The following is a 12,131-nucleotide window of genomic DNA, read 5'->3' as shown; positions in this document are numbered from 1 at the left end:
GGCCTGGGGCGGGGAGCATCACGGGGGCCTGGGGCGGGGAGCATCACGGGGGCCTGGGGCGGGGAGCATCACGGGGACCTGGGGGGGTGCATCACGGGGACCTGGGGGGGGTGCATCACAGGGGCCTGGGGGGGGGGGTGCATCACGGGGGCCTGGGGGGGGGTGCATCACGGGGGCCTGGGGGGGGGGGTGCATCACGGGGGCCTGGGGGGGGGGGTGCATCACGGGGGCCTGGGGGGGGGTGCATCACGGGGGCCTGGGGGGGGGGGTGCATCACGGGGGCCTGGGGGGGGGGGGTGCATCACGGGGGCCTGGGGGGGGTTGCATCACGGGGGTCTGGAGGGGGCATCATGGGGGCCTGGGGGGTGGGAGCATCACGGGGGCCTGGGGGGGGGAGCACCATGGGGGCCTGGGGGGTGGGAGCATCACGGGGGCCTGGGGGGGGAGCACCATGGGGGCCTGGGGGGTGGGAGCATCACGGGGACCTGGGGGGGTGCATCACGGGGACCTGGGGGGGGGTGCATCACGGGGACCTGGGGGGGGGGGGGAGCATCACAGGGGCCTGGGGGGGGGTGCATCACGGGGACCTGGGGGGGTGCATCACGGGGACCTGGGGGGGGGGGAGCATCACAGGGGCCTGGGGGGGAGCACCATGGGGGCCTGGGGGGGGGTGCATCACGGGGGCCTGGGGGGGGCGCATCACGGGGACCTGGGGGGGGGGAGCATCACAGGGGCCTGGGGGGGAGCACCATGGGGGCCTGGGGGGGGGGGTGCATCACGGGGGTCTGGGGGGGGAGCACCATGGGGGCCTGGGGGTTGGGAGCATCACGGGGGTCTGGGGGGGAGCACCATGGGGGCCTGGGGGGTGGGAGCATCACGGGGGCCTGGGGGGGAGCATCACTGGGCCTGGTGAATCGGTTGCTCAGCCTGTTAACTGGATGCAAATGGGTTCAAATAACCCAATTTCAGCCACCCACACGCACGGGCTGAGCAGCAGCAGCCACTGTTGGAGGGGGACAGAGCATTGGAATTGGGTCGCCGCCCAGCACTGATTTAATTTTTCACCTGACGGACGATTCTCCGTCGTATTGGGAACTTCACTGCTGGTAGCAGGTGCCAGAGAATCCATCCCTACAAAACTACAGTCAGACCTGGCTCCTCCCATTAATTACATCATCTGTATCTCACTAAGTTTCATGACCTGCTTCGCTGGGACTAACCAACACTCCCCCCAGACATTATCTACACTCCAGGGAATCTCCGGCAATTAAAACACTCTTCCATTAGACCTTCATCTGTAACCAAGTAAGTGTTTAAATCAATCATCGCCTCACCTTTTATGACTCTTTAATTACAGCTTTAGAGGACTAATGGTCTGGGTACATTCAGCCAGGCATTACTTCAACAGATATAAAATATAACATATAACAATTCTTACATTTATCACAGGATACAGCACGGAGTTTAGACTGTTCCAGGCTGACTTCCCCTGAGAGTCTCACCTTTTCAGTGATGTCGTTATCACAGGAATCAATACTATCTCGGAACAGGTCCTCAGTGCTGCCATTGCTGCTGCTAATGTTACTGTTGTGGAAAAGCTGCCTGAGAAAAATAAACAAAATACTCATTCCAACAGATCCCAGTGTGCAGAGAGATCCCAGTGTGCAGAGAGATCCCAGTGTGCAGAGAGATCCCAGTGTGCAGAGAGATCCCAGTGTGCAGAGAGATCCCAGTGTGCAGAGAGATCCCAGTGTGCAGAGAGATCCCAGTGTGCAGAGAGATCCCAGTGTGCAGAGAGATCCCAGTGTGCAGAGAGATCCCAGTGTGCAGAGAGATCCCAGAGTGCAGAGAGATCCCAGTGTGCAGAGAGATCCCAGTGTGCAGAGAGATCCCAGTGTGCAGAGAGATCCCAGTGTGCAGAGAGATCTCAGTGTGCAGAGAGATCCCAGTGTGCAGAGAGATCCCAGTGTGCAGAGAGATCCCAGAGTGCAGAGAGATCCCAGTGTGCAGAGAGATCCCAGTGTGCAGAGAGATCCCAGTGTGCAGAGAGATCCCAGTGTGCAGAGAGATCCCAGTGTGCAGAGAGATCCCAGTGTGCAGAGAGATCCCAGTGTGCAGAGAGGTCCCAGTGTGCAGAGAGATCCCAGTGTGCAGAGAGATCCCAGTGTGCAGAGAGATCCCAGTGTGCAGCGAGGTCCCAGTGCGCAGAGATATCCCAGTGTGCAGAGAGATCCCAGTGTGCAGAGAGATCCCAGTGTTCAGAGATATACCAGAGTGCACATTGATTCGAGTGTGCAGAGAGATCCCAGTGTTCAGAGACATCCCAGTGTGCAGAGATATACCAGAGTGCACATTGATTCGAGTGTGCAGAGAGATCCCAGTGTTCAGAGATATCCCAGTGTGCACTGAGATCCCAGTGTTCAGAGACATCCCAGTGTGCAGGGAGATCCCAGTGTGCAGGGAGATCCCAGTGTGCAGAGAGATCCCAGTGTGCAGAGAGATCCCAGTGTGCAGAGAGATCCCAGTGTGAAGAGAGATCCCAGTGTGCAGAGAGATCCCAGTGTGCAGAGAGATCCCAGTGTGCAGAGAGATCCCAGTGTGCAGAGAGATCCCAGTGTGCAGAGAGATCCCAGTGTTCAGAGACATCCCAGTGTGCAGTGAGATCCCAGTGTTCAGAGACATCCCAGTGTGCAGGGAGATCCCAGTGTGCAGAGAGATCCCAGTGTGCAGAGAGATCCCAGTGTGCAGAGAGATCCCAGTGTGAAGAGAGATCCCAGTGTGCAGAGAGATCCCAGTGTGCAGAGAGATCCCAGTGTGCAGAGAGATCCCAGTGTGCAGAGAGATCCCAGTGTGCAGAGAGATCCCAGTGTGCAGAGAGATCCCAGTGTGCAGAGAGGTCCCAGTGTGCAGAGAGATCCCAGAGTGCAGAGAGATCCCAGTGTGCAGAGAGATCCCAGTGTGCAGAGAGATCCCAGTGTGCAGAGAGATCCCAGTGTGCAGAGAGATCCCAGTGTGCAGAGAGACCCCAGTGTGCAGAGAGATCTCAGTGTGCAGAGAGATCCCAGTGTGCAGAGAGATCCCAGAGTGCAGAGAGATCCCAGTGTGCAGAGAGATCCCAGTGTGCAGAGAGATCCCAGTGTGCAGAGAGATCCCAGTGTGCAGAGAGATCCCAGTGTGCAGAGAGATCCCAGTGTGCAGAGAGATCCCAGTGTGCAGAGAGATCCCAGTGTGCAGAGAGATCCCAGTGTGCAGAGAGATCCCAGTGTGCAGAGAGATCCCAGTGTGCAGAGAGATCCCAGTGTGCAGCGAGGTCCCAGTGCGCAGAGATATCCCAGTGTGCAGAGAGATCCCAGTGTGCAGAGAGATCCCAGTGTTCAGAGATATACCAGAGTGCACATTGATTCGAGTGTGCAGAGAGATCCCAGTGTTCAGAGACATCCCAGTGTGCAGAGATATACCAGAGTGCACATTGATTCGAGTGTGCAGAGAGATCCCAGTGTTCAGAGACATCCCAGTGTGCAGGGAGATCCCTGTGTGCAGGGAGATCCCAGTGTGCAGAGAGATCCCAGTGTGCAGAGAGATCCCAGTGTGCAGAGAGATCCCAGTGTGCAGAGAGATCCCAGTGTGAAGAGAGATCCCAGTGTGCAGAGATATCCCAGTGTGCAGAGAGATCCCAGTGTGCAGAGAGATCCCAGTGTGCAGAGAGATCCCAGTGTTCAGAGACATCCCAGTGTGCAGTGAGATCCCAGTGTTCAGAGACATCCCAGTGTGCAGGGAGATCCCAGTGTGCAGAGAGATCCCAGTGTGCAGAGAGATCCCAGTGTGCAGAGAGATCCCAGTGTGAAGAGAGATCCCAGTGTGCAGAGAGATCCCAGTGTGCAGAGAGATCCCAGTGTGCAGAGAGATCTCAGTGTGCAGAGACATCCCAGTGTGCAGTGAGATCCCAGTGTTCAGAGACATCCCAGTGTGCAGTGAGATCCCAGTGTTCAGAGACATCCCAGTGTGCAGAGAGTACCCAGAGTGCACATTGATTCGAGTGTGCAGAGAGATCCCAGTGTTCAGAGACATCCCAGTGTGCAGTGAGATCCCAGTGTTCAGAGACATCCCAGTGTGCAGAGAGTACCCAGAGTGCACATTGATTCGAGTGTGCAGAGAGATCCCAGTGTTCAGAGACATCCCAGTGTGCAGAGATATACCAGAGTGCACATTGATTCGAGTGTGCAGAGAGATCCCAGTGTTCAGAGACATCCCAGTGTGCAGTGAGATCCCAGTGTTCAGAGACATCCCAGTGTGCAGGGAGATCCCAGTGTGCAGGGAGATCCCAGTGTGCAGAGAGATCCCAGTGTGCAGAGAGATCCCAGTGTGCAGAGAGATCCCAGTGTGCAGAGAGATCCCAGTGTGCAGAGAGATCCCAGTGTGCAGAGAGATCCCAGTGTGCAGAGAGATCCCAGTGTGCAGAGAGATCCCAGTGTGCAGAGAGATCCCAGTGTGAAGAGAGATCCCAGTGTGCAGAGAGTACCCAGAGTGCACATTGATTCGAGTGTGCAGAGAGATCCCAGTGTTCAGAGACATCCCAGTGTGAAGAGAGATCCCAGTGTGCAGAGATATACCAGAGTGCACATTGATTCGAGTGTGCAGTGAGATCCCAGTGTGCAGAGAGATCCCAGTGTGCAGTGAGATCCCAGTGTGCAGAGAGATCCCAGTGTGCAGAGAGATCCCAGTGTGAAGAGAGATCCCAGTGTGCAGAGAGTACCCAGAGTGCACATTGATTCGAGTGTGCAGAGAGATCCCAGTGTGCAGAGAGATCCCAGTGTGCAGTGAGATCCCAGCGTTCAGAGGCATCCCAGTGTGCAGAGAGATCCCAGGGTGCAGAGAGATCCCAGTGTGCAGAGAAATCCCAGTGTGCAGAGAGATCCCAGAGTGCAGAGAGATCCCAGAGTGCAGAGATCCCAGAGTGCAGAGAGATCACAGAGTGCAGAGATATCCCAGAGTGCAGAGAGATCCCAGAGTGCAGAGAGATCCCAGAGTGCAGAGAGATCGCAGTGTGCAGAGAGATCCCAGAGTGCAGAGAGATCCCAGTGTGCAGAGAGATCCCAGTGTGCAGTGAGATCCCAGTGTGCAGTGAGATCCCAGTGTGCAGTGAGATCCCAGTGTGCAGAGAGATCCCAGTGTGCAGAGATCCCAGTGTGCAGAGAGATCCCAGAGTGCAGAGAGATCCCAGTGTGCAGAGAGATCCCAGTGTGCAGTGAGATCCCAGTGTGCAGTGAGATCCCAGTGTGCAGTGAGATCCCAGTGTGCAGAGAGATCCCAGTGTGAAGAGAGATCCCAGTGTGCAGAGAGTACCCAGAGTGCACATTGATTCGAGTGTGCAGAGATCCCAGTGTGCAGAGAGTTCCCAGAGTGCAGAGAGATCGCAGTGTGCAGCGAGATCCCAATGTGCAGTAAGATCCCAGAGTGCTGTGAGATCCCAGTGTGCAGAGAGATCCCAGTGTGCAGCGAGGTCCCTGTGTGCAGAGAAATCCCAGTGTGAAGAGAGATCCCAGAGTGCACATTGATTCGAGTGTGCAGAGAGATCCCAGTGTTCAGAGACATCCCAGTGTGCAGAGAGATCCCAGTGTGCAGAGAGATCCCAGTGTGCAGAGAGATCACAGTGTGCAGAGAGATTCGAGTGTGCAGAGAGATCCCAGAGTGCAGAGAGATCCCAGTGTTCAGAGAGATCCCAGTGTGCAGAGAGAGATCCCAGTGTGCAGAGAGAGATCCCAGTGTGCAGAGAGATCCCAGTGTGCAGAGAGATCCCAGTGTGCAGAGAGATCCCAGTGTGCAGAGAGATCCCAGTGTGCAGAGATCCCAGTGTGCAGAGAAATCCCAGTGTGAAGAGAGATCCCAGTGTGCAGAGAGATCCCAGAGTGCACATTGATTCAAGTGTGCAGAGAGATCCCAGTGTGCAGAGAGATCCCAGAGTGCACATTGATTCGAGTGTGCAGAGAGATCCCAGTGTGCAGAGAGAGATCCCAGTGTGCAGTGAGATCCCAGCGTTCAGAGACATCCCAGTGTGCAGAGAGATCCCAGGGTGCAGAGAGATCCCAGTGTGCAGAGAAATCCCAGTGTGCAGAGAGATCCCAGAGTGCAGAGAGATCCCAGAGTGCAGAGATCCCAGAGTGCAGAGAGATCACAGAGTGCAGAGAGATCCCAGAGTGCAGAGAGATCCCAGAGTGCAGAGAGATCCCAGAGTGCAGAGAGATCGCAGTGTGCAGAGAGATCCCAGAGTGCAGAGAGATCCCAGTGTGCAGAGAGATCCCAGTGTGCAGTGAGATCCCAGTGTGCAGTGAGATCCCAGTGTGCAGTGAGATCCCAGTGTGCAGAGAGATCCCAGTGTGCAGAGATCCCAGTGTGCAGAGAGATCCCAGAGTGCAGAGAGATCCCAGTGTGCAGAGAGATCCCAGTGTGCAGTGAGATCCCAGTGTGCAGTGAGATCCCAGTGTGCAGTGAGATCCCAGTGTGCAGAGAGATCCCAGTGTGAAGAGAGATCCCAGTGTGCAGAGAGTACCCAGAGTGCACATTGATTCGAGTGTGCAGAGATCCCAGTGTGCAGAGAGTTCCCAGAGTGCAGAGAGATCGCAGTGTGCAGCGAGATCCCAATGTGCAGTAAGATCCCAGAGTGCTGTGAGATCCCAGTGTGCAGAGAGATCCCAGTGTGCAGCGAGGTCCCTGTGTGCAGAGAAATCCCAGTGTGAAGAGAGATCCCAGAGTGCACATTGATTCGAGTGTGCAGAGAGATCCCAGTGTTCAGAGACATCCCAGTGTGCAGAGAGATCCCAGTGTGGAGAGAGATCCCAGTGTGCAGAGAGATCACAGTGTGCAGAGAGATTCGAGTGTGCAGAGAGATCCCAGAGTGCAGAGAGATCCCAGTGTTCAGAGAGATCCCAGTGTGCAGAGAGAGATCCCAGTGTGCAGAGAGAGATCCCAGTGTGCAGAGAGATCCCAGTGTGCAGAGAGATCCCAGTGTGCAGAGAGATCCCAGTGTGCAGAGATCCCAGTGTGCAGAGAAATCCCAGTGTGAAGAGAGATCCCAGTGTGCAGAGAGATCCCAGAGTGCACATTGATTCAAGTGTGCAGAGAGATCCCAGTGTGCAGAGAGATCCCAGAGTGCACATTGATTCGAGTGTGCAGAGAGATCCCAGTGTGCAGAGAGAGATCCCAGTGTGCAGGGAGATACCAGTGTGTAGCAAGATCCCCTTGCGCAGAGAGATCCCAGTGTGCAGAGAGATCCCAGTGTGCAGAGAGGTTCGAGTGTGCAGAGAGATTCGAGTGTGCAGAGAGATTCGAGTGTGCAGAGAGATTCAAGTGTGCAGAGAGATCCCAGTGTGCAGAGAGATCCCAGTGTGCAGAGAGATCTCTGTGTTCAGAGAGATCCCTTTGTGCAGAGAGATCCCAGTGTGCAGAGAGATCCCAGTGTGCAGAGAGATCCGAGAGTGCAGAGAGATCCCAGTGTGCAGAGATCCCAGAGAGAACCCAGTGTGAAGAGAAATCCCAGAGTGCAGTGAGATCCCAGAGTGCAAAGAGATCCCAGTGTACAGTGAGTTCCTGTGTGCAGAGAGATCCCAGTGTGCAGAGATCCCAGTGTGCAGAGAGATCCCAGTGTGCAGAGAGATCCCAGTGTGCAGAGGGATTCCTGTATGCAGAGAGATCCCAGTGTGCAGAGATCCCAGTGTGCAGAGAGTTCCCAGTGTGCAGAGAGTTCCCAGTGTGCAGAGAGTTCCCAGTGTGCAGAGAGTTCCCAGTGTGCAGAGAGATCCCAGTGTGCAGAGAGATCCCAGTGTGCATAGATCCCAATGTGCAGAGAGATCCCAGTGTGCAGAGAGATCCCAGTGTGCAGAGAGATCCCAGTGTGCAGTAAGATCCCAGAGTGTAGTGAGATCCCAGTGTGCAGAGAGATCCCAGTGTGCAGAGAGATCCCAGTGTGCAGAGAGATCCGAGAGTGCAGAGAGATCCCAGTGTGCAGAGATCCCAGAGAGAACCCAGTGTGAAGAGATATCCCCGAGTGCAGTCAGATCCCAGAGTGCAGTGAGATCCCAGAGTGCAGAGAGATCCCAGAGTGCAAAGAGATCCCAGTGTACACTGAGTTCCTGTGTGCAGAGAGATCCCAGTGTACAGAGATCCCAGTGTGCAGAGAGATCCCAGTGTGCAGAGAGATGCCAGTGTGCAGAGAGATCCCAGTGTGCCGAGAGATCCCAGTGTGCAGAGGGATTTCTGTGTGCAGGTAGATCCCAGTGTGCAGAGATCCCAGTGTGCAGAGATCCCAGAGAGATCCCAGTGTGCAGAGAGATCCCAGAGTGCAGTGAGATACCAGAGTGCACAGAGATCCCCGAGTGCAAAGAGATCCCGTTGTACAGTGAGATTCCTGTGTGCAGAGAGATCCCAGTGTGCAGAGATCCCAGTGTGCTGAGATCGCAGTGTGCAGAGAGATCCCAGTGTGCAGAGAGATCCCAGTGTGCAGAGAGATCCCAGTGTGCAGAGAGATCCCAGTGTGCAGTGAGATCCCAGTGTGCAGAGAGATCGCAGTGTGCAGAGAGATCCCAGTGTGCAGAGAGATCCCAGTGTGCAGAGAGATCCCTGTGTGCAGAGAGATGCCAGTGTGCAGAGATCCCAGTGTGCAGAGAGTTCCCAGTGTGCAGAGATCCCAGAGTGCAGAGAGATCCCAGTGTTCAGAGAGATCCAAGTGTGCAGAGAGATCCCAGTGTGTACAGAGATCCCAGTGTGCACATATATCCCAGTGTGCACAGATATCCCAGTGTGCAGATAGATCCCAGTGTGCAGAGAGATCCCAGTGTGCACTGAGATCCCAGTGTGCAGAGAGATCCCAGTGTGCAGAGAGATCCCAGTGTGCAGAGAGATCACAGTGTGCAGTGAGATCCCAGTGTGCAGAGAGATCCCAGTGTGAAGAGAGATCCCAGTGTGCAGAGAGTACCCAGAGTGCACATTGATTCGAGTGTGCAGAGATCCCAGTGTGCAGAAAGATCCCAGTGTGCAGAGAGATCCCAGTGTGCAGAGAGATCCCAGTGTGCAGAGAGATCCCAGTGTGCAGAGAGATCCCAGTGTGCAGAGAGATCCCAGTGTGCAGAGAGATCCCAGTGTGCAGAGATCCCAGAGAGAACCCAGTGTGAGGAGAAATCCCAGAGTGCAGTGAGATCCCAGAGTGCAGAGAGATCCCAGAGTGCAAAGAGATCCCAGTGTACAGTGAGTTCCTGTGTGCAGAGAGATCCCAGTGTGCAGAGAGTTCCCAGTGTGCAGAGAGTTCCCAGTGTGCAGAGAGTTCCCAGTGTGCAGAGAGTTCCCAGTGTGCAGAGAGATCCCAGTGTGCAGAGAGATCCCAGTGTGCATAGATCCCAGTGTGCAGAGAGATCCCAGTGTGCAGAGAGATCCCAGTGTGCAGAGAGATCCCAGTGTGCAGTAAGATCCCAGAGTGTAGTGAGATCCCAGTGTGCAGAGAGATCCCAGTGTGCAGAGAGATCCCAGTGTGCAGAGAGATCCGAGAGTGCAGAGAGATCCCAGTGTGCAGAGATCCCAGAGAGAACCCAGTGTGAAGAGAGATCCCTGAGTGCAGTGAGATCCCAGAGTGCAGAGAGATCCCAGAGTGCAAAGAGATCCCAGTGTACACTGAGTTCCTGTGTGCAGAGAGATCCCAGTGTACAGAGATCCCAGTGTGCAGAGAGATCCCAGTGTGCAGAGAGATCCCAGTGTGCAGAGGGATTTCTGTGTGCAGAGAGATCCCAGTGTGCAGAGATCCCAGTGTGCAGAGATCCCAGAGAGGTCCCAGTGTGCAGAGAGATCCCAGAGTGCAGTGAGATACCAGAGTGCACAGAGATCCCCGAGTGCAAAGAGATCCCGTTGTACAGTGAGATTCCTGTGTGCAGAGAGATCCCAGTGTGCAGAGATCCCAGTGTGCAGAGATCCCAGAGAGATCCCAATGTGCAGAGAGATCCCAGACTGCAGTGAGATACCAGAGTGCACAGAGATCCCCGAGTGCAAACAGATCCCGTTGTACAGTGAGATTCCTGTGTGTAGAGAGATCCCAGTGTGCAGAGATCCCAGTGTGCTGAGATCGCAGTGTGCAGAGAGATCCCAGTGTGCAGAGAGATCCCAGTGTGCAGAGAGACCCCAGTGTGCAGAGAGATCCCAGTGTGCAGTGAGATCCCAGTGTGCAGAGAGATTGCAGTGTGCAGAGAGATCCCAGTGTGCAGAGAGATCCCAGTGTGCAGAGAGATCCCTGTGTGCAGAGAGATGCCAGTGTGCAGAGATCCCAGTGTGCAGAGAGTTCCCAGTGTGCAGAGATCCCAGAGTGCAGAGAGATCCCAGTCTGCAGCGAGGTCCCAGTGTGCAGAGAGGTCGCAGTGTGCAGAGAGAGCCCAGTGTGCAGAGAGATCCCAGTGATCAGAGAGATCCCAGTGTGCAGGGAGATCCCAGTGTTCAGAGAGATCCAAGTGTGCAGAGAGATCCCAGTGTGTACAGAGATCCCAGTGTGCACAGATATCCCAGTGTGCACAGATATCCCAGTGTGCAGATAGATCCCAGTGTGCAGAGAGATCCCAGTGTGCACTGAGATCCCAGTGTGCAGAGAGATCCCAGTGTGCAGAGAGATCCCAGTGTGCAGAGAGATCACAGTGTGCAGTGAGATCCCAGTGTGCAGAGAGATCCCAGTGTGAAGAGAGATCCCAGTGTGCAGAGAGTACCCAGAGTGCACATTGATTCAAGTGTGCAGAGATCCCAGTGTGCAGAAAGATCCCAGTGTGCAGAGAGATCCCAGTGTGCAGAGAGATCCCAGTGTGCAGAGAGATGCCAGTGTGCAGAGAGATCCCAGTGTGCAGAGAGATCCCAGTGTGCAGAGAGATCCCAGTGCGCAGAGAGATCCCAGTGCGCAGAGAGATCCCAGTGCGCAGAGAGATCCCAGTGTGCAGAGAGATCCCAGTGTGCAGTGAGATCCCAGTGTGAAGAGAGATCCCAGTGTGCAGAGAGTACCCAGAGTGCACATTGATTCGAGTGTGCAGAGATCCCAGTGGGCAGAAAGATCCCAGTGTGCAGAGAGATCTCTGTGTTCAGAGAGATCCCTTTGTGCAGAGAGATCCCAGTGTGCAGAGAGATCCCAGTGTGCAGAGAGATCCGAGAGTGCAGAGAGATCCCAGTGTGCAGAGATCCCAGAGAGAACCCAGTGTGAAGAGAAATCCCAGAGTGCAGTGAGATCCCAGAGTGCAGAGAGATCCCAGAGTGCAAAGAGATCCCAGTGTACAGTGAGTTCCTGTGTGCAGAGAGATCCCAGTGTGCAGAGATCCCAGTGTGCAGAGAGATCCCAGTGTGCAGAGGGATTCCTGTATGCAGAGAGATCCCAGTGTGCAGAGATCCCAGTGTGCAGAGATTTCCCAGTGTGCAGAGAGTTCCCAGTGTGCAGAGAGTTCCCAGTGTGCAGAGAGTTCCCAGTGTGCAGAGAGATCCCAGTGTGCAGAGAGATCCCAGTGTGCATAGATCCCAGTGTGCAGTAAGATCCCAGAGTGTAGTGAGATCCCAGTGTGCAGAGAGATCCCAGTGTGCAGAGAGATCCCAGTGTGCAGAGAGATCCGAGAGTGCAGAGAGATCCCAGTGTGCAGAGATCCCAGAGAGAACCCAGTGTGAAGAGAGATCCCCGAGTGCAGTGAGATCCCAGAGTGCAGAGAGATCCCAGAGTGCAAAGAGATCCCAGTGTACACTGAGTTCCTGTGTGCAGAGAGTTCCCAGTGTGCAGAGAGTTCCCAGTGTGCAGAGAGATCCCAGTGTGCAGAGAGATCCCAGTGTGCAGAGAGATCCCAGTGTGCAGTAAGATCCCAGAGTGTAGTGAGATCCCAGTGTGCAGAGAGATCCCAGTGTGCAGAGAGATCCCAGTGTGCAGAGAGATCCGAGAGTGCAGAGAGATCCCAGTGTGCAGAGATCCCAGAGAGAACCCAGTGTGAAGAGAGATCCCCGAGTGCAGTGAGATCCCAGAGTGCAGAGAGATCCCAGAGTGCAAAGAGATCCCAGTGTACACTGAGTTCCTGTGTGCAGAGAGATCCCAGTGTACAGAGATCCCAGTGTGCAGAGAGATCCCAGTGTGCAGAGAGATCCCA

At 55.2% G+C, this 12,131-nt stretch overlaps 1 protein-coding gene across 3 annotated transcripts in view; it reads right to left on the bottom strand.

Annotated features, from left to right (window-relative positions):
• rab11fip4a (RAB11 family interacting protein 4 (class II) a) overlaps positions 1-12,131 on the bottom strand; it is a 375,285-nt gene that overhangs the window by 193,132 nt on the left and 170,022 nt on the right. For all 3 annotated transcript variants that reach the window (XM_072483892.1, XM_072483889.1, XM_072483890.1), the window contains exon 8: positions 1,503-1,602. In XM_072483892.1, coding sequence (XP_072339993.1) covers positions 1,503-1,602 — 100 coding nt within the window. The remainder of the gene's footprint in view (positions 1-1,502; positions 1,603-12,131) is intronic.

The sequence above is a fragment of the Scyliorhinus torazame genome, chromosome 18 (genome assembly GCF_047496885.1).
Source record: "Scyliorhinus torazame isolate Kashiwa2021f chromosome 18, sScyTor2.1, whole genome shotgun sequence".
Classification (NCBI taxonomy): domain Eukaryota; kingdom Metazoa; phylum Chordata; class Chondrichthyes; order Carcharhiniformes; family Scyliorhinidae; genus Scyliorhinus; species Scyliorhinus torazame.
The sequence above is the reverse complement of the archived record's forward strand: the minus strand, read 5'-3'. Positions and strand labels throughout refer to the sequence as shown.